A 22,141-nucleotide genomic window follows, 5' to 3' on the forward strand; every position below is an offset into this window, starting at 1 on the left:
TTTCTCCCTTTTCTTCTTAGACAAACATCTTCAGACAGGTTCGCTGTACCATACCAAGCCTATCCCTCTTATCCATTGCCTCATTCTGAAAGGTCAAAAATGACAGTTGTGAAAGGCATCCCAGAAGCCCAACAAGAAAGGCTGAAGTGGCTGGTGTGGTTGGGTCTCAAATGTTCTGATTTAAGAAACATGGCAAAACTGTCTGGTCTTAGGATTGAAAACCAGTGAACTAAACTTAATCATTAATTTCATTTGTTGTTGATAACATTTGAGTTTTTGTCACTAAAATATTATTGGTCCATTTATCTTTGGATTATTTTATTCACCCAACTAATTGGTATGACCTTAGTTGTGTAACTCAAACTTTTCCCACAGGTTTACTGCAAGTTTATCAGCTTTCACCTAGTTTTGCCAGCCCACGGTCAACACAGCTCCTTATCTGTTTGAATGAGAACAATTTATTGAGTTTGAGCACACGTACATTTTGTGGAAAACTGAAAAAAAAAAAAACCAAGTAAACTTTGAAATTATAAAGTGATTTTATGTAATTATAAGAAATGAAAGATATAAAAAAATAGTTTGTGTGTGATTGTTCAAACAGAAGCTTAACTTATTGTAATTCAACCATATAACAATACCAATTCATCAACTAAACATTGTAAAAAATCAAGTCTCCTGTAATGTTCAAATAGAAATTAAATGGAGGGTTAATATCACAAAAGTAGTATCAGATGATCATCTCAGTTATGATCTTTAGGCAGACACACTCATACCAGACAGACCAAGTTAAGGCTTTTTGCATTAAAATACCAGTTGAACTAGTTATACATTCCACATGATGCAGATACTCTTTAAGGGAAAAGGTAATGAGAAAGTGACGTTCTGCCTCACCCACAGGTGTGTATGGAGCAGTATAACATGTTTGAGTTTTGCTGTAGGTTACAAATCAGAAGTGAGTTATCCATAGGAAAAGATTAGAATCACATCCACTAATGGCAGAACATAACAAACAAGGTTAAAGAAGAAACAGCAAAAATAAAAAAGAGATATTACAACAATAATCTTTCATTAAGAAAAAAATGCTGTTATAAATTCTTTTTCACATATTTTCTGATTAGACATTTTGTAAATAGCTTGGAGACAGATTTGTATGCTTTATAAGAAGTACATATAAATTGCTAGTTGTGATTTGTGGACTTATCATTCAGAGATTTAAGGGAATGAGTATTGAAATATCAATGCATGCATAAGTATAATGTGTAGATTTTTGTATGATTATCCAGAGATATCTGTAATTGTTATGTAAATTTTACATAGATATTCTATAGATTTTTTACTTAAAAATTAAGAATGCATTCAGGTAGAGTCACCACTAATGTCTATTCAAAACCATTTTTTTTTCAGATGGAAAACAGAACATAGTATTGACACATGATTGTAAACAATACTGAAGAGAGGCTTGTTCTTTGTAGATTTCACATTTTGTCTCTCTTTTTCATCATTTCCTGCACCTAGGGAGAATGAAAAACAGTTTTTTTCCACTTGCAATTTTGGTTAACTTGGAATTACTGTATTTTGTGAGGCTAAAATATGTAGAGATTCAAAATACAGAAATCCTTATATTGAGCTGGTGCAAATAATTTGCACTTTGATACATCAAGGACATATGTTGCAATCTCTGTGGGAACCATTATAAAATATCGTGAGGATTATTAGAGTAGTGACCACATTCTGTATAAGACTGTAACAGTAGATCCATGTCATATATATATGTCCAAAACCCACAGAATGTACAACACAAAGAAAGAACCCTAATGTAAACCATGGTCTTTAGTTAATAATAATATATCAATACTGGCTCACCAATTTGTAACAGGTGTACCACACTAATGCAAAATGTTAACAATAGGAGAAATTAGTGGTGGGAGATGAGGGAAGGGTAAGGAGATATAAGGAAACTGTTCTTTCTGCCCAATTTTTCTATAAATTTAAAACTGCTCTAAAAAATAAAGTTCACTAATTTAAAAAATTTCCCCAATAAGAAACAACAAAAAATAAAAGTAGATAGCTTCTAGGCCAACAGAGGGAAAAATGGAATGATAAAAGAAGGCAAAAAGTAAAGAAAAAGGAACATAGCAAGTAGGACAAATAGCACATAGCAAAACAAGAGATTTAACCTCAAATATATCTTTAATTGTATTAATTGTAAATGGTTAAAAACTTGCCAGATTTGAATACTAATGATAAAAAAGCAAAAACTCAACTATATGCTATTTATAAAAAACATATCTGAAACCTAAGAACAGGGGAAAATTAAAAGTAATAAGGATAGAAAAATATACTACCATTTATATGTTAACAAAAATAAATCTGGTATAGCCACAATAATGTTGAACCAAGTAGTCAGAGTATGTGATATACTTCTTTATAATACATAGTTCAATTTACCAGAAATAAATAAGAATTCTAAATTATATGCGCTTAATAACATAACCCCAAGCACAGATACACAGCAAAAACTGACTGAACTATAGGGAGATAGACAAATTCACAATCCTATTAGGAGACTTGAACAACATGTTTAGTAAGCCTGACCTAATGGATACATTCAGAACACTTGCCAATGATTGCAGAATAAACCTTTCTTTTAAACTACAAAAAATTTATTCACAACTATTAACCATATGCTATATCATGAAGCAAGTAAACACATTTCAAAGATTTGATGTTATACAAATTATGTTCTATGAGCAAAGTGCAATTGACTTAGAAACCAAAAGATAACTACAAAATCCAATATCTAATAATTTGTACAAATAATATAAGGTCCACAAACCCATAAGTTGAAGAAGAAATTATAATACATATTAGAAACTATCTAGAACTAAATTAAATGAAAATACTATATATTTAAATTTATGTGATAAAGCTTTAAATGCAAATATTATTTTTTAACAAGGAGGTTCTGCTTCCTAAATACAGGGAAAGGCACTTAAAAATGACTCCTGCAGGTAACAGCTGTATACAATGGACAAAATAAAACACCCACCTCACCCACTACAAACAAACCAACAAAAAAATCAAACCAAACCAAAACATAACTTCCTGAAGGCTCTGGAGCCTAAAGAAAGACAGATAAATTTTAAAGGAAAGTCTAAACTTGGACCAAGCGACCAAAATGAGTTATTCATTTTTTCAACTTTGACTCAATAGTAATCACAGTCATAGACAGCTGTGGCAGCGCAAGAATGCCTAAAACTCTGATAAGAAATCCTGCTGTCTTTCTGTATGGAAGAATCAGGGGAAGTAGCCTGGCCAAATGTGACCAGATTCTGAAGAGTGAGGGAGAATTCTGAAAGGGGAAAAAGATTCTCCAATATTGTATATGAACTACAGGCTGATCCCTAGAACATGTACTCATAGGACAAATTCAAAGTAATGTGAATTGATCTGAGTGATGACCTGTTAATCACATGAGGCAAGAAAGAACTTACACTTTGAATCTAACCATATTAACTGCCATTAAAAAAAAATCAACATTTATCAGAAGACTATAGCTAATCTCAGTCTACACAATATAATATTAACGATATCCCAGGTTGCCTAAAATTATTCTACTTATAGAAAACATAGAAATTCACTTTAAATGAAAAAGAAAATCAATAGATGCCAACTCCAAGATGATCTGGTATTGAGGTTACTACACAAGCACTTTATTTTTGAGACAGAGTCTCACTTTGTCACCCAGGCCAGAGTGCAGTGGTGCAATCTTGGCTCACTGCAACCTCCACCTCCTGGGTTCAAGTGATTCTAGTGCCTCAGCCTCCCAAGTAGCTGGGATTACAGGTGGGTGCCACCACACTCAGCTAATTTTTTTTTTTTTTTTTTGAGATGGAATCTTGCTCTGTCACCCAGGATGGAGTGCAGTGGCGCGATCTCGGCTCACTGCAAGCTCTGCCTCCCAGGTTCACACCATTCTCCTGCCTCAGCCTCCTGAGTAGCTGGGACCACAGGTGTCTGCCACCATGGCTGGCTAATTTTTTGTATTTTTAGTAGAGATAGGGTTTTACCATGTTGGCCAGGCTGACTTCGAACTCCTGGCCTCAAGTGATCTGCCCACCTTGGCCTCCCAAAGTGCTGGGATTATAGGCATGAACCACTGCAATTGGCCCTAGACAAGCACTTTAAAGCAGCTGTAATAACTATGCTCAATCAATTAAAGGAAAATACACTGGAAATGAAGGAAAATATAGGAAATAGAAGACAGAAAGTAAAAAAAAAAGAACTGAAGAAACCACATGGGGACCCATCAAGGGAGTGAGAGGACATAGAAAACAGAGAAGAGCAAAGCTGAGCAGCCAGTCACCTGGGACTTGCCTGGAGGCAAGAGAAGCTCCCCAATAAGGGGAAAGGGTGAGAATCCCCAGGGGATCCACACTACCCACAGAGGCTTATGCAATCCTAGGAATGGAAGAACACCCATGACTCCCACAGGGCCTCTAGACTGATACTGAGAGCCATCTAGAGTTTCTGCAGAAGCAACATTAAAGTCCACAGGGACACCCACAGGCCGTGGGTGCTGGAGCAGCCTGCTGCAAGCTGCCATAGCCCCAATAAAGGCCACAGTCATGATGCCAGAGAGCAGTCAGATTGCTCCATTCCCCCTCACCAGATAAGGCTCAATGTCAGCTTCCAGCACAGTGGTCCCACACCTGCCTGAACTCTGGCAGGAGACACAGTTCCTGCTTTTTCTCCAGGAAGCACCCAAACAGCAGATGAGGTTACTCTACCCACTCCTGCTGCTCTTAGGCAAGTGTGACATGCTGGATGGGGCTTCCAGCAGAGAAGACCTGCCTCTGCCTAAAGTCTGTGGGCAGGTGCAGCTACTTGTTCTCCCAAGAAGCACCTGGATGGTGGGCCAGATTACTCCACCCAACCACTGCTCCTAGACATGCAAGACTCCCTGGATGGGGCTTCCACACAGTGGCCACACCTCTGCCTGAACTCTGTGGGTGGGCACAGCTCTGTGTCCCCCCAGGATATGCCTGGATAATGCACCAGGTGACTTCATTCACCCCTGTTGTTCCTAGCTAGGTGGGACTTACTGATTTGTGTAGCTCCCAAGCAAGGGGGAAGCTCCCACTCTCAGAAAAATGAAACGGGTGAGACGCCCAGGTTCTCAGGCTGGTTGGGGAGTGGGTGTGCCTCCCTCCACAGGGCCAGTTAGGAAAGGGTATGGCCTGACTGCCAGCTGTGGCCCCTGCCTGAGGGAGCCCTGCAGCCCAGAACACCTAACAAAGGAAAGGCAGGTACAGAGCTAGTGATTGGTGGTGGATCCCCCAAAACCCAGGAGTGAACCTAGTTGAGGGGGAGTGGTCATCTCTCTCCCCTCTACTGCGGAGCACTACTGTGAATGTGTCAAAATACAAAAGAGCAGAGGGCTAAGAGCCTATCTGCTGGCTACTATTCTTAAGAACCGTCTACTGGATTTCAGCCCAAATTATAACACTAAAAATAGGTTGCCAGTATACAGCATCTGTGAAACCTAAAGTAAAAACGCAGCCACAAAAATCCTGCACAGAGCTTTGTACCTCTGAAAGCAAACAGAAATGAAGCCAACTGACTATACTCAACTTCCATCACAGTTAAAGAAACACTAGCCCTCACACATGAGAAAGAATCAATGCAAAATCTCTGGTAATTCCAAAAGCCAAAGTGACCCTTTACCTCCAGATTAACAGACTAGTCCCCGAGCAATGGTTTTAAACCAGATTGAAATGAGACATAGAATTCAGAATCTGGATGGCCAGAAAGATCATTGAGATCCAGCAGAAAGTTGAAACCCAACCCAAGGAATCCACTAAAATGATCCATTTTAGGAACTGAAAGATGAAATAACCATTTTAAGAAAGAACCAAACTGAACTTATGGAATGGAAGAATTCACTTCAAGAATGACTAATACAGTTAGAATCATTAACAGCAGAATTGACCAAGGTGAGGAAAGAATATCAGAGCTGGAAGACTGGTTTTTCAAATCGATTCAGTCAGACAAAAATTTTTTTTAAATTTAAAAAATGAATAAAACCTCCAAAAAAATGTGGGATTGTGAAGGGACCAAATCTATGACTCGCTGGCATTCCTGAGAGAAAAGGAGAGAGAATAAACAACTTGGAAAACAGAGTGAGGATATAGTTCACGAAAATTTCCCCAATCTCACCACAGAGGTGGACATACAAATTTAAGAAAAATAGAGAACCCCTGTGAGATACCATACGAGACAAGCATCCCCAAGGCACATAGTCATCAGATTCACCAAGATGAACATAAAAGAAAAAAATCTTAAAGGCAGCCAGAGAGAGAGGTCAGGAACCTACAAGGGGAACCCAATCAGGCTAGCAGCAGACCTCTCAGCACAAACTTGGAAAAACCGTTACCAGCCACTATAAAGATACCCCAAAGTACACAGGCCAATGACACTATGAAACAACTATGTTAACAAGTCTTTAAAATTAAACAGCCAGCATGATGATGACAGGACCAAATTCACACACAATATTAGCCTTAAATGTAAATGGGCTAAATGCCCCATTAAAAGACACAGAATGGCAAGCTGGATAAAAAGACAAGACCTACTGGTGTGCTGAACTCAAGAGACATCTCATATGCAAAGACACACACAGGCTCAAAATTAAGAGATACAGGAAAATTTACAAAGCAAATGGAAAGCAGAAAAAAGCAGGGGTTGCAATCCTAGTTTCTGACCAAATACACTTTAAACCAACAAAGGACAAAAAAGACAAGGAAGGGCATTACAAAATGGTAGAGGGTTTGATTCAGCAAGAAGAGCTAACTCTTCTAAATACATATGCACTCAATACAGGAGCACCCAGATTCATAAAACAAGTTCTTAAAGACCTACAAAGAGACTTAGACCCCCATATAACAATAGTGGGAGACTTTAATACCCCACTGTCAGTATTAGACAGATTGTCGAGACAGAAAATTAACAAAGATATTCATGACTAGAACTCAGCTCTGGACCAACTGGACCTGATAGATATCTACAGAACTCTCCACCCCAAAACAACAGAATATACATTTTTTTTGGTGCCACATGGCACTTACTCTAAAATTGATCACATAATTGGAAGTAAAACACTTCTCAGCAAATGTAAAAGATGTGAAATCATAACAAACAGTCTCTCAGACTGCAGTCCAATCAAATTAGATCTCAAGGTTAGGAAACCCACTCAAAACCACACAACTACACGGAAATTGAACAACGTGCTCCTGAATGACTTTTGGGTAAATAATGAAATTAAGGCAGAAATCAAGAAGTTATTTGAAACCAATGAGAACAAAAAGACAACATACCAGAACCTCTGGGATATAGCTAAAGCAGTCTTAAGAGGGAAATTTATAGCCCTAAATGCACATTGAAAAGCTAGAAAGGTCTCAAATTGTCACCCTAACATCGCAAGTAAAAGAACTAGAGAACTACGAGCAAACAAACCCCAGAGCTAGCAGAAGCCAAGAAATTACCAAGCTCAGAGTGAAACTGAAGGAGATAGAGACACAAAAAACTCTTCAAACAAATCAATGAATTCAGGAGCTGGTTTTAAAAAATATCAACAGATAGGCTGCTAGTTAGAGTAATAAAGAAGAAAAGAGGGAAAATTCAAATAAACACAATCAGAAATGATAAGGGGGATACCACCACTGACCCCACAGAAATACAAACAACCATCAGAGAATACTAGAAGGTGTCACACTAGACGAATTCAAATTATACTACAAAGCTACAGTAACCAATGCAGTATGGTACTGGCATAAAAGCAGACACGTAGACTAACAGAACAGAATGGACAACTCAGAAATATATCCATGCACTTACAGTCAACTCATTTTTGACAAAGATGCCAATAACATATTTTGGGGGAAAGAACAGGCTCTTTAATAAATGGTTCTTGGTAAACAGGATGTCCATATGCAGAAGAATAAAACTGCATCCCTATCTTTCATTATATACAAAAATCAACTCAAAATGGATTACAGACTTAAACGTAAAACCTGAAACTTCAAAAATACTAGAAGAAAACATTGGAAAAGTGCAACAGGACATTGATCTGAATGAAGATTTTTAGGTAAGACCTCAAAAGTACAGGCAACAAAAGCAAAACTAGACAATTGAGATTACATCAAGTAATCTCAAGTAATCTAGCCTCATTAAAAAAAGCTTCTCTGCACAGCAAACAAAATGAGTTGAGACAACCTACAAAGTGGGAAAAATATTTGCAAACTGTTCATCTGACAAGGGATTAATAACTAGAGGAACTCAGACAACTCAGCAAAAAATAACACAACTTTAAAATAAGCAAAAGATCTGAATATACATATCTCCAAATAACATATACAAATTGTCAAGATGTATATGGAAAAATGCTCAACATCACACTAATCATCAGGGAAAGGCAAATCAAAACCACAATGAGATGCCATCTCATCCCAGTTAGAATGGCTATTACCAAAAAGACCAAAAAACAAACAAACAAACCAACAACTAAAACAAAAAAACGAACCACCAAACAAACCAAGTGCTGGTGAAGATATGAAGAAACAGGAATACTGCACACTATTGGTGGAAATGTAAAGTATTACAGCCATTATGAAAAATATATCAAGTTTCCTAAACAAAGCTAAAAATAGAACTACCGTATAATTGAGCAATTCCACTGCTGGCTATATTTCCAAAGGAAAGGAAATCTGTTTTGAAGAGATACCTGCACTCCCATGTTTACTACAGCACTATTCAGAAGATCCAAGGTAAGGAATCAACCTAAGTGTTTATCAACACATGAATGGATAAAGAAAATGTGGCACATATATATAATGGAATACTATGCAGACATAAAAAGAAGAAATTCCTGTTATTTGCAGCAACATGGATGGAACTGGAGGTCTTTATGTTAAGTGAAATAAGCCAGGCACAGAAAGACAAATATTGCATGTTTTCACTCATATGAGATCTAAAAAAGTGGATCTCATGGAGGCAGAGTAGATTCATGGTTACCAGAGGCTAGGAAGGGAAAAGGGGAGGGGAAGATGTAGAGAAATAGGTTATGCGGTACAAAATACAGTTAAAAGGAATAAGTTCTGGTATTTAGTACAGTAAGAAAATTATAGTTAACAATATTTTATTGTATATTTCAAAATAGCTAGATGAGAAGAACTATAATATTCCCCAAAGAAAAAGATAAATGTTTTAGGTAGTAAATATTCCAATTATTCTGATTTGATCATTATACATTGTATATATGTATGAAAATATCACACGAACCTTAAAAATATGTGCAACTATTATTTATCAATGAGAAAAGAACAAAAGCAAGTAAGTTCAACTACTGTAGCTACTTCTATTCAGCATTAAACAGGAGATCCCTAACCAATGCACTGTATCAGTCAGCATTCCAACAAGAAATGGATGGCATACTTAGAATTCAATGAGAGTTTATTTATAAAGGGGCTATTTTAAAAGAATTAGGCAGGGGGAGTCACATGGGACAATACTATAATCCAAAGCTGGTAGCAGTTGAACTTACTTTAGGGTTGAAGGGTCAAGGAGAGAGAACATTGCTGGAATTCAGAAGAAACTAGTCATGTAAAATAAGATGCCGTGAGACATCTTAAGACAGACAGATCAAGGTGACCTCTATAGGGGAGAAAGCCAGGAGAATAAAACTGATTTCACCTTGTATCCTCCTTATAATCTTCCAGGGTTTTCCATTGACTTAACCCAACTGGAAGTCAGAAGGAATGACAGCCTGTTGATTTGGTAATTCTAAGTTAGTATTTTTGTGGTAGAGAAGACAGGAAGGTGGATCTGAAGAGTCAAAGAGAAGATATATAATACATGCAATAAAACAAAGAGGAAAAAGGAAAAGGATTGTAAGGGTCAAAATAAAACTGTTACTATTTACATGTATCTGTAGAAACACCTAAAGAATAAACATATACATTATTGGAATTAGTAATTTGAATTTAATAAGGTTGCTGGACATAAGATCAACAAAAAGCTTAGTTGTACTTTGTATAAGCAATTAGATACTAAAATTTTAAGTGTTTTATTTACAATAGCATAAAATGTGAAATGCCTATGAATAAATTTATCAAAAGAGATGTAAAATTTTATGCAAACAATAACTATACTGTGAGAAATTTTAGAAGACTTAAATAAATGGAGAGGATCAACGATTGGAAATACTCATTTTAAAGCTATCAGATTTCCCCAAAGTGATCTACAGATTCAACGCAATCCCAATAAAAATCCCCCTAGTGCATGCTTGTGTATGTACATGTGTGTGTGTTTGTATAACTTGACAAGTCAGCCTAGAAACTGATATGGAAATACACAGGTCTGAGAACAGCCATGGTGCTTTAAAAGAAGAATAAAGTGGGAGGACTTGCTCTACTAGATATTAAGACATTGTAATGCACACTAAGACAGTCTTATTTTGAAGCAAAGATGGACAAATATACTATATAATTCAAGTAGAGCAATATGGAAGATATAGTTGTTTTACTAAAAGGCGCTTGGTCAACTCGATATCTGACTGGAAGAAAATGAAACTTGACCCCACCTTATACCCTGCACAAAATCAATTCCCAGACCAATTGTGGATATAAATGTAAAAGGCAACAAACAAACAAACAAACAAAACTAACCCCCACTCCCTGCTCTTTAAAAAAACCAACCACAAAGAAACTTTCATGAGATAATATGGAAAACTATGGTCTACTGGGTGCTATGGCTCATGCCTGTAATCCCAGCACTTTGGGAGGCCGAGGCGGGCGGATCATTTGAGGTCAGGAGTTCAAGACCAGCCTGACCAACATGGTGAAATCCTGTCTCTACTAAAAACACAAAAAATTTAGCTGGGCGGGGTGACGCATGCCTATAGTCCCAGCTACTCGGGAGGCAGGAGAAGCCCTTGAACCCGGGAGGTGGAGGTTGGAGTGAGCCAAGATCGCGCCACTGCACTCCAGCCTTGGTGACACAGCCAGACTCCGGTGTCCAAAAGATTGGACACCCATGCCAATTAAAATGAATGAACTATAGCCACATACAACAGCGTGGATCAATCCCAATGACATAATTTTCAGCATAAGAAACCAGATACAATTTGATTATATATGACATGGTTCCCTTTATATACAGTTCAAAAGCTGACAAATATAAACACAAGTGTTTCATGATTCAGGTTTAGTGATAAAATTATAAAGAAAAGTGAGGAGGTCATTGTCATAAAGGTCATAAAGAATCCTTTTGTGGGAAGTAATAACTGTGAGAGAAAGGAGGGGGGCTTCTGGGATGCTGGTTGTTTTATTTATTTTTTAAAAACTTGAATGGTAGTTACAGGTATGTTTACTATATAAGAATTCAGAGTTGTATGTACTTTGTTCTATACACTTTGCTGTATGTGTGCTGTATTTTACAATAAAGAGAATAAAAAGGTTGTTCTTTTTCTCCAATTCTATACCTGGCACAGCATAAAATTCAGGGGGTCCTCTGGCTTTTCATAGACTAAGTTTTCTGTAATCTGCTGAGAGAGAGAGCATAAGGCATCACATTATGGTTCTGAGCAAAATTTATGTGGTCAGGTTATATTTGATGCTATCTTTCCCACTAACCTAACACATACCATAGCTTTTGTTTTTTTCAGAGATGGGTTCTCACTCTGTCACCCAAGATGGAATGCAGTGGTACTATCATAGTTCATAGCTCACTACAGCTTCAAACTCCTGGGCTCAAGGAATCCTCCTGCCTCAGCATCCTGAGTAGCTAGGACTATAGGTGCACACCGCTATTTCCGGCTCACTATGGTATTTTGAAGAAATTCGTGTATTTCTACAAAGTAACAGCTTACTTTATTATTACTAATAAAATCAGGCAAATTAAGGTAAAATTTAGAGAAATAAAAATTTAGTATAAATAGCAATTGATATTTTTACTAGTTTCCAAGATCACAGAGATAGAAAGTTTGGAAGAAAATATTTGTTTTGAGAATTGTGATCTTGCTAGATTGAGAAATTAATAAATTATTTGCTTTGAAGAACAGTACAAGAAAAACCTTTTGAATAAAAATTTTAAAACACTGCACAATTTTGCATAGAAACTTCCTTCTGAGACATTTGATTCTAAATGGCAAAAATGATGTTCAGTATTACAATATTATGAAAAAGCATATATAAAACTTTAGATTCACTTCCATACTTTTGTTGTTATTGAATAAATTAAAAAATTATAATAAAGTAAGCATAATTCTCACTTGCAGGGCATAAAAATCAGGCAAATTTCAGGATAAAATAATCAGGTCTATTTAAGGCACCAACATAATTCCATTATGTATTTTATATCTATTTCTGTTGAACACATATTTAATTACCATTTTTTCCTATAACAATGTTGCATGCATAAGCATTTTTTTTCTTCACAGGTGAAGAAAATTATAAAATGATTAAAACTCTACTGTCTCAATGGAAGTCTCAACAGGTTTCATCCTTCAGTTTAATAATTAGTAGTTCTTTAATTAAAGCCAGAAACCCAGCCATTAGTACTCTTCCAACAAAAAGACATTTGAAAAAGGAAAAGGCATAGACCAAGGTTAATGAAGTAGACATCACTTATTTTATATGAGGAATCTTAGGTTCACAAAAGTTAAGTAATTTTTCCCAAATCACAAAGATAAGAAATGCAAAGTTAGGATTTGAGACTTGGGCTAACAAATTACAAAATCTGTGCTCTTTCCTCTATGCTCTACTTCTTTGCATTCAAAAATTTTCAGTTTAAAGGTTTTCCTTTGAGGTAAGCCATTCTTATTTTACACCTTTCTAACCACAAGTTCCAGCACCACATCCTGAGGTCAATGAGATTTGTAATTTGAAGAATTAGAAGCAATTTTAAAGTATTTCTTTTCCCCTCTAGAGAATGTGGATTCTTAGATGGTCATGAGATCGGTCATCTTTTGAAAGTATAGTCGTGTTCCATATAGTGATGTGTTTCAAGATTTTAATGGAGTTGAAAAATTCACATTGTCTAGTGACGTCACAGCTGTCATAACGCTACAGTGCAAAGCATTACTCATGTGTCTGTGGTGATGCTGGTGTAAACAAACCTACTTTGCTACCAGTTGTATAAAAATATAGCACATGAAGTTATGTACAGTACATCATACTTGAAAATAAACGACTATGCTGCTGGTTTATGTACTTGCTATGTGATTTATTTAGAATGTACTCTGTCTACCTATTTAAAAAAAGTTAACTGTAAAACAGCAGGGAGGTTTTTCAGGGCATATTCCAGGAGAAGGCATTGTTATCACAGGATATGACAGCTCTATGCATGTTATTGCCTCTGAAGACCTTCCAGTGGGACAAGTTGTGAAGGTGGAAGACAGTGATATTGATGATCCTGATCCTGTAGGCATAGGCTAATGTGTGTATTTGTGTCTTAGTTTTTATCAAAAATGTTTAAAAAATAGAAAAATAAAAGTAAAAAAATTAAAAAATAGAACCAAGATTACAGAATAAGAGTGTAAAGAAAAACATTTTTGTGTAGCTGTACTATGTGTATTTTAAGCTAAGCATTATTACAAAACAGTCAGAAGATTAAAAAATTTAAAAGTTTATAAAGTAAAAAAACTACAGTAAGCTAAGGTTAATTTGGTTTTGAAGAAAAATATGTTAAAAAAAATTTAGTGTAGCCTAACTGTGCAATGTTTCTAAAGTCTACACTATTGTACAGTAACATCCGAGGCCGTTACACTGACTCACCACTCACTCACTCACTGACTTGCTCAGAGCAACTTCCAGGCCTGCAAGCTCCAAACATAGTTAAGTACTCCATAGAGGTGTACCATTTTTATCTCTTATGTGGTAACTTTACTGTATGTTTTCTATGTTTAGATACACAAATACTTCCCATTGTGTTACAATTGCCCACAGTATGACACAGGTTTGTGGCCTAGGAGCAATAGGCTATACCATATAGCCTAAGTGTGCGGTAGGCTGTATCATCTAGATTTGTGTAAGTACACTGATGTTTACACAGTGACAAAATCGCCTAATGATGCATGTTTCAGAACTCTCAGAAGATATCTTCGTTATTAAGCAACACGTGATGGTATATTACTTCTGCCTGGATTGCCTTTTTCTCTTCTTTTCAATTGATAATATTTTGTCCTTCCTTCCTAGACTGGCTATTGAACCCTTGGCCAAGTTTTTCCCTATCAACCAACCTACCTGATCTCTAATCCCTCTGAATGGCTTCATGTGATGGTATCATCTATTTGGTGTTTATGATTTACTACTTATGGTAACTACATCTTAATGCACTTATTGTCTTCTCAATTAGAATATATCCCTTTTTACAGAATACATCCTTTCTTGTACCTCTTGAAAAACTTACAATTAAAGAGAGGAATTGAGAGGTTTACCTGGAATATTTGCAGAATGTGGTGTTTTTCCATGTATTGGAGTGAAACTTGATAAGGATCTTCATAAACTATAGAAGGGAACCTTCTATAAGTTTGATTGCGTATACGATAACCCTTTCCTTGCTCAATTTCTGAAAATTCATCCTGAAATTTAAATCCCCCCACCAAAGAGTCCTTAGTAAACCTGAAGGGCCTAGGAATTGTCATTATCAGTGAAACCTGATGTTGATGAGATCTTAACTCCAGGAGTTGGAGAAAAGGCACATTTTTAAGAGAGACTTGGATAATCCTCCAGGTCTCCAGGTGCAATATAATGCACCTCATGTCCTGGGAGGTACCTTAGGCATTGCCAATCAATTTCAAGTACTTTTCCCTTCACAGGGATGTCTAATTGACTCCAAATTCCCTTCTCCTGGTAGAAGCCCAGAGAGGGAAAATGACTTAATATCACAGAGTTAGTTGCAGAACCAGGACTCAAAATGCAGGTTTCCTGAATCCTGGTTTATTAATCCTTCCTGAATGGTCTTTGGGTAGTAGAGAAGGCAGTACTTCTATTTCCCATCCTTCTCTTGCCCTTCCTGAAATTATGGGTGACACATACCACAATATGTGGGTTTATTCTTTATCCTTGATGCAATATGTGCCCTTCCATTGTACCCCTATTTTTACTCTCCAGGCCCCGTCTAGATCTGATCTCCCAGGTAGGTATCAAACGCCTATTTAACTTACAGATTTGGTTACTATGGCTTGAGTTTTTTCTTGACTGCTGATATAGTTCAATTTGGATGAGATGGAGGGGAGTCTTGGGAAAAGGGCTTGGTCTTTTGCTTGGAAGTTACTGGTGAATCTGGCATCAACTGGGTTGTAGGCTGGGATAGTGGTTGCATTTTGAGTTTCCATTTCAACTGAAGGCTTGGAATTGAGGTCTATTTGGTTATCCTCAAATTTGCAGGGTTGCACTCTGTAGTCAGCCTCTTTGTCCTCCTTGCTGTTGCCTAACTGCGGAAATGTTCTGTCTTCAGACTGGCCACGTGTTTCATAGTAAGACAGCTCGTCTTCATGATTAGCTTGTCTGTCTGCTAAGTGGTCAATCTGGTCAGATTCACTGTAGTGAGCATTGTCAACTGGAGGTTGATCAGCATTACTATGAGCTTGGTCAATAGCCTGGTGTTCAGCTAGTTCAGTGGCTTGGCCATACACTTGGTGGTGAGTCTTTACAGATGTTTTGTGGTCAACGAGGCCATACAATCTGAGGTCAGTCTGCTCAGAAGTTCCTTGGTCAGCCAGGCCAGCCAATCTGTAGTCAGTCTTCTCAGAAGTTCTTCTCCTAACTTTCCCTGACATTCTGCGGTCAATCTGTACGGAAGGTCTTTGGTGAGATGGTACGGACGAGCCACTGTCAATCTGTACAGAAGGACTTCGGTCAGATGGTATGGATGACCCACTGTCAATCTGCACAGAAGGTCTTCTCTCAGATAGTTTGGATAATCTGTGTGTAATCTGCTCAGAAGTTCTTCTCTCAGCCTCGCCAGACATTCTGCGATCCGTCTGCTTGGAACCTCTTCTCTCAGACTGGTCTGCCATTCTGTGGTCGGTCTGTTTAGAAGCTCTTCGGCTAGACTGTGTAGATAATCTACCACCAATCTGCTCGGAAGTTCTTCTCTCAGCCTGGCCTGACATTCTGTGGTCAGTCTGTCTGGAACCTCTCTGGTCAGATGGCATAGACAGTCTACCATCAATCTGCCCAGAAGTTCTTCTCTCAGCCTGGCTAGGTAATCTTCGTTCAATCTGTTCAGCAGTTCTTTCCTCCGTCAGGCCAGACACCTGACCATCACTCTGTTCATACTGTACATTATCAGCTTGGCTAGATGCCTTGCCTTCAGTCTGTTCAGACGGTGTTTGGTTAACCTGATCATCTGCTCTAAGGTCAGAAACATCAGCAGGGTTGGATGCTCTGCGGCCAGCCTGACCAGGTGTACTATGCCCACTTTGTTCAGCTACTCCGTTGGTAGCTTGGCTAAATATGTTGGATTCAGCCTGGCTAGGCACTCTTAGGGCAGTCTGGTCGGCTATTCTGCGAGCAGTGTGGTTATCTGCCTTCCTTTCGGCCTGGTTTTTCTGGTCGTCTTCTTCCTGGCCATTAGTGTGGCCAGCACTTGAGGGAGCAGCTGCGCTTTCATGTTTCAAGGGTTCAGCCAGAGCCTCTTGCGGAGGCTCGTCCATTTCCTGCCGCGTCCCTGACTGGTCTAGGTTGCCAGGCACTGTGGGTGGGGCTGGGCTGGGTCGTCTAGGCGACCCTCCAGGAACGCCCCATGATTCCCACGGGCTTTGTTCGGGTCTCTGCGCGAGTCAGGGCGAGTGGCCGTCCCGCTGTTGTAAGTGGAGGGACGGCAGTCAGCTGACCCTGCAGCGCGCAAGCGAGCGCAGGAACTACGCCATGTCCTGAGAAGAGGCGATTCTCAGGCTCTGGCAGTTAGAGCTTCTCCTCACCCTGCCGAGCGACCAGGCCACGGGGCTCCGTGCATCGCCACCTAGAGTGTTACCCTCTTCCTTGTTCGCGGAGGTTCTCGGCAGTGTGTGAGAAAGAGGCCCTCTCTCAGGTACTGCTCCTCTGATTAACATCCCCCACCACACCTCCAAATGTCAGCAGATGAACACACAACCAGTTGCACGAGGACCACAAACCTGAACACAGGTTGTTGCTATTGCCATCCCCTTTGGGTATAGCTATCTTGGCAGTGGAAAGTCCTGCCCCAAGGTGTTTTCTTGCTGAATTAGACATGTGATCTGTGACGGGAGAGCCAGAGAGAGGAGAGAAGATACAGTGAGAATGGGTTCTAAAACTGCACCATCTAGTGGTCTTACAGCAGAGAGGCGAGTTAGAAGGAGGCCAAATCAGAGTTCCAGAAAGGAAGGGAGTAAGGAAAGTGGGAGAAAGATACCAGAAGGAATATTTAGCAAGTGGAGAATTTGTATTTGATGGTGTCGGCCAGTGGGGCCCAGTTTTTGAGATTTGGCCCTCCCCCTTTGCAATCAACCTTAAGATTGCACCTCAGAGTCAGTAGGCTGTCTACTTTCAGGAGTAGGCCAGTACAGAGGTGGTGATTGATGAGACATACTACTTTGACCTTGCAAAGCCTGAAATCACTGAGGCAGGCCAAGGGTTGGTAGTGTGATGCCAGATATTCCTTTAGTAGGGATTTAACTGCATTAAACAATTAGAAATGAGACTTAAAATCCAAGTTCAAATACTTGTGATCAAAGTGTGACAGGGAGAGTGGATACACTTGACACCATACTTAAGAATGGAAAGGGGAATCTAAGCACACTGAAGTAAAGTCATTTATGTAACAGTGCCTAGAACATAATAGGTGCTCAAGAAGTGCTTATTGAATGTCACTTTATGAATTATCTACCTTATTTATTTAAAAATGCACGACACCATTGGATACTGTGTTTAGAGTAAAATAGGTCTTGGGCTATGGCTTGTAGCTTCAAAGGGCTATTGGTTTTGGAGATTTATTTTTCCATTTTATAACTTAAATGTAATAATCATAGAAATATAAAAAAGAAAACATAAAGAAAAAAATTCCCAAACACTCAAGAGATAACCTTTATTGACATTTTGATGTTTATCCTTCTGGAAATACCCCCATGCAAATCTATGTGTCTATATCTATAGGTATGTATGTATTTTACAAAATGATGATTTATTAATTTGAGATCTTTTTTTTAATGTAGCTGTTTTATAGTTACAAATTTCCCTCTGAGCTGATGCTTTTGCTGCATCTCTCAAGTGTTTGATGTTATGTTTTCATTCATCTGAAGATATTTTCTCATTTTCTCTGATTTTTTTTCTTTGATACATTGGTTGTTTAAAAGTATGTTGTCTAATTTCCAAATATGTATGAATTTTCCAGTTTTCCTTCTCATTGATTTCTAGCTTCATTCTGCTGTGTTCAGAGAAGATACATTGTATGGTTTCAATCTTTTAAAATATATTAAGGCTTGTTTTGTGGCCTAACATATGGTTTATCCTGGAGAATATTCCATGGAAAGAATGTGTATTTGCTATTGTTGGGTGGAATGTTTTTCATATGTGTTAGGTCTAATTGGTCGATAGTGTTGTTCAAGTCCTATATTTTCTTACTGGTCTTCTGTCTAGTGTTCTACTCGTTACTGAAAGTGAGAAACACAAAAAATCAGCCGGGTGTGGTGGTGTGCACCTGTGATCTCAGCTACTGGTGGGCTGAGGTGGGCGGATTGCTTGAGACCAGGAGGTTGAGGCTGTCTGCGCCGTGATTGTGCCACTGCACTTCAGCCTGGACCACAGAGTGACACCCTATTTCACACAAAAAAGTGGGGTATTAAAATCTCCAACTATTATTGTAGAACTGTCTGGTTTTCCCTTCAAATCTGTCAATGTTTGCTTCATATAATTTGAGCTTGTTGTTTTCTACAAATAATTATTTTCTATAAATAAATATTATAAACAAGAAGAAATAAAGTCTTCTTGTTTAATTGACGCTTTTATCAATATACAACGCACTTCTTCATTCCTCATAACAGTTTTTGACTTAAAGTCTATTTTGTCTGATATTAGTATAGCAGCTCCAGCTCTCTTTTGGTTATTATTTGCATGGAATATCTTTTTCCACGGTTGTATTTTCAACTTATTAATGTCTTTGAAACTAAAAAGAATCTCACACTATATAGTCGGATCACATTTTAAAAAATCTATTCTGCCAATCTTTGTCTTTTTATTGGAAAGCTTAATCCATCTACATTTAAAGTAATTACTGCTATGGAAGGACTTCTGTCATTTTGCTATTTATTTTTATATGTTATATGTTTTCTGTTCCTCAGTTCTTCCATTACTACCATCCTTTGTGTTTAGTTGATTTTTTTTATAGTGTATCATGTTGATTCCTTTCTCATTCCTTTTCTGTATATGTATTTTTATTTATTGTCTTAGTGGTTACTTAGGGATTACAATTAGCCTCCTAAACTTATAACAGCCTGTTTTGAATTAAAACCATCCTAGCTTCAATGGTATACAAAACCCTGCTCTTATATAATACATGTCTGTCTCTCCTTTTTTGTGTGTGTTATTGTTGTCACAAATAGCATCTTTATACAGTGTGTGCCTATTAACATGGATTTATTATAATTATTTTGTACGTCCATCATTTAAATCATACATAAAAAGAGGTTCAAACCAAAAATACAATGCTGGCTATTAAATCACCTATATAGATACCAAAACCAGTATTTTTTTATTTCTTCATATGGCTTCAAGTTACTATATCTTTCATTTCTACTTGAGGATATCCTTTTAGAATTTCTTGTATAGCAGGCCTACTATAGATGAAGTCCTTAGGATTTGTTTATCTGGGAATGTCTTAATTTCTTCTTTATTTCTGAAAGGTAGTTTTGCTGAATGTAGAATTTCTGGTTGATGGTATTTTTTTCAACTGTAAATATGTTGTCTCACTGCTTTCTAACTTCCATGAATTCTGCTGAGAAATTGGCTGTTCACCTTCAGTATCTTTATATGTGAGGAATCACTTCTTTTTTGCTGCTTTCAAGATTTTCTCTTTCAAAATGTCTTTCTGTTTTGAAAGTTTTATTGTCATGTATCAGTGTGGATCTTTTATGTTATTCTTTTGGAGTTTGTTGAGCTTCCTGAATGTGTACAATCATTTCTTTTATCAAATTTGTAACATTTTCAGCCATTACTTCTTTAAATATTTTTTCTTTCCCTTTCTCTCTCTCCTCTTTTTCTGGAGCTCCCACCATGCATAAGTGGTACACTTAAGGGTGTCTTACAGGTCTCTGAGGCTTTATAAATTTTTCTTCATTCTTCTTCCTTTTCTTCAGGCTGAACAATTTCAATTGACCTATCTTCCCCTAGCTCTTTGAACATTTTTAAGGCAGTTGATTTAAAGTTTTGGTCCAATATCTGTGCTTCCTTAGTAGCAGTTTATTTTAATTTCTCCTAGCCATACTTTCTTGTTTCTTTGCATACTTCATAATAAAAAAACAAAAGGTAAAGTCTGGACAGTTTGTATATTACATGCAGCATTCCGTGGGCATGCATGTGCTTTTCTGGATGTCCAATACATGCAGAAACTTTTTTTTTCTTTTTTTTTTTTGAGATGGAGTCTCGCTCTGTCGCCCAGGCTGGAATGCAGTGGCGCGATCTCGGCTCAGTGTAGGCTCCGCCTCCCAGTTTCACGCCATTCTCCTGCCTCAGCCTCCTGAGTAGCTGGGACTACAGGTGCCCGCCGCCATGCCCAGCTAATTTTTTGTATTTTTAGTAGAGACGGGGTTTCACCGTGTTAGTCAGGATGGTTTTGATCTCCTGACCTCGTGATCCGCCCGCCTCGGCCTCTGAAAGTGCTGGGATTACAGGCGTGAGCCACCGCGCCCAGCCAGAAACTTTTTGATACACTAATTATTCAAATAATCTCTCGCCCCAGCTTTTCCTCCCAAACTTTCAGTGTGTCCGTTACTTAACCATGATTTTAGTCTTTTTACCCAGATGCCAGCAGATTGCCTTTCAATGTTTTTGAGGAATGCCTTCTTTATAGCCACTTTTCCGTCCTGAGAGTTATGTTGATGGATACTTAGGTTATTTCCATATCTTGGCTATTTATTCACAATAATACTGCAGTAAACATGGTAGCAAAGTAGTTTTGATATTTAAGCCTTTCTGAGAATGTGCCCATTTGTATTAGATAATATATATGTATATTAGATATATAGATATTAGAAATATATATTAGATATTTTATCTAATGTATCTAATATATTAGATAATATAGGTAATCTATATTGTAATGTCCCCTTTTTCATTACTTATTTTAGTTATTTGAGTCTTTTTTTAATGTGGTCAACCTAGTTAAAAGCTTATCAATTTTGTTGATATTTTGAAAAAACAACCTTTAAATTATTTTTCTGTCATTTTTATATTATCATTTTATATTCTCCATTATATTAACATCTCTCTAATCTTTATTATTTCATTCCTTCTGCTTGGTGTGGGTATAGTTTGCCCTTTTTTGTAGTTTTTTAAGGTGGAAAATTAGGCTATTGATTTGGGACCTTTGTTGTTTTTAAAATATAGGCCTCTATAGCAATAAATTTTCCTCTAAGCATTGCTTTCCTGTATCCCATAAGTTTTAGTATGTTGTGTTTTCATTTGGATTTATCTCAAAGTATTTTCTAATTTCTTTTTTAATCCATTGGTTAATTAAGAATGTGTTGTTTAATTTCCACCTATTTCTGATTTTTCTAAATTTTTTCTGTTGATTTATCTTTTAATTTCATTGTGATTGCAGAATATATTTTGTATATATATATATATATATACACAGAGTCTCCTGTGGCCCAGTCTGGAGTGCAATGACATGGTCTCGGCTCACTGCAACCTCTGCCTCCTGGGTCAAGTGATTTTCCTGCCTCAGCCTCCTGAGTAGCTGGGATTACAGGCATGTGCCACCATGCCTGGCTAATTTTTGTATTTTTAGTAGAGACGGGGTTTCGCCATGTTGGCCAGACTGGTCTCAAACTCCAGACCTCAGGTGATCCACCGTCCTCGTCCCCCCAAGTAGCTAGGATTACAGGCATGAGCCACTGTGTCTG

General features: G+C 37.7%; 2 protein-coding genes across 15 annotated transcripts in view; one reads left to right on the top strand and one right to left on the bottom strand.

The window, feature by feature from the left end:
* TEX55 (testis expressed 55) lies at positions 1 to 16,758 on the bottom strand. 14 transcript variants are annotated; one of them, XM_058437458.1, is made up of 4 exons: positions 15,224 to 16,757; positions 14,495 to 14,638; positions 11,540 to 11,599; positions 1 to 85 (listed from the first exon to the last, which is right to left on the bottom strand). In XM_058437458.1, exons 1-4 carry the CDS (start codon positions 16,715 to 16,717, stop codon positions 17 to 19), a joined length of 1,767 nt encoding a protein of 588 aa, XP_058293441.1. In that variant the 5' UTR covers positions 16,718 to 16,757; the 3' UTR covers positions 1 to 16. The 14 variants fall into 14 exon arrangements, with proteins under 14 accessions (XP_058293441.1, XP_058293440.1, XP_058293447.1 ...); XM_058437457.1 differs by having other exon boundaries at positions 2 to 85; positions 11,540 to 11,602; positions 15,224 to 16,758; XM_058437468.1 differs by having other exon boundaries at positions 60 to 85; positions 11,540 to 11,602; positions 14,495 to 14,562.
* A 91-nt stretch (positions 16,759 to 16,849) lies between these two features.
* IGSF11 (immunoglobulin superfamily member 11) overlaps positions 16,850 to 22,141 on the top strand; it is a 225,055-nt gene continuing 219,763 nt past the window's right edge. The window contains exon 1 of the mRNA XM_058437471.1: positions 16,850 to 17,094. The gene's annotated coding sequence lies outside the window, so the exon portion shown is untranslated. The remainder of the gene's footprint in view (positions 17,095 to 22,141) is intronic.

The sequence above is a fragment of the Hylobates moloch genome, unplaced genomic scaffold (genome assembly GCF_009828535.3).
Source record: "Hylobates moloch isolate HMO894 unplaced genomic scaffold, HMol_V3 SCAFFOLD_4, whole genome shotgun sequence".
Lineage (NCBI taxonomy): Eukaryota > Metazoa > Chordata > Mammalia > Primates > Hylobatidae > Hylobates > Hylobates moloch.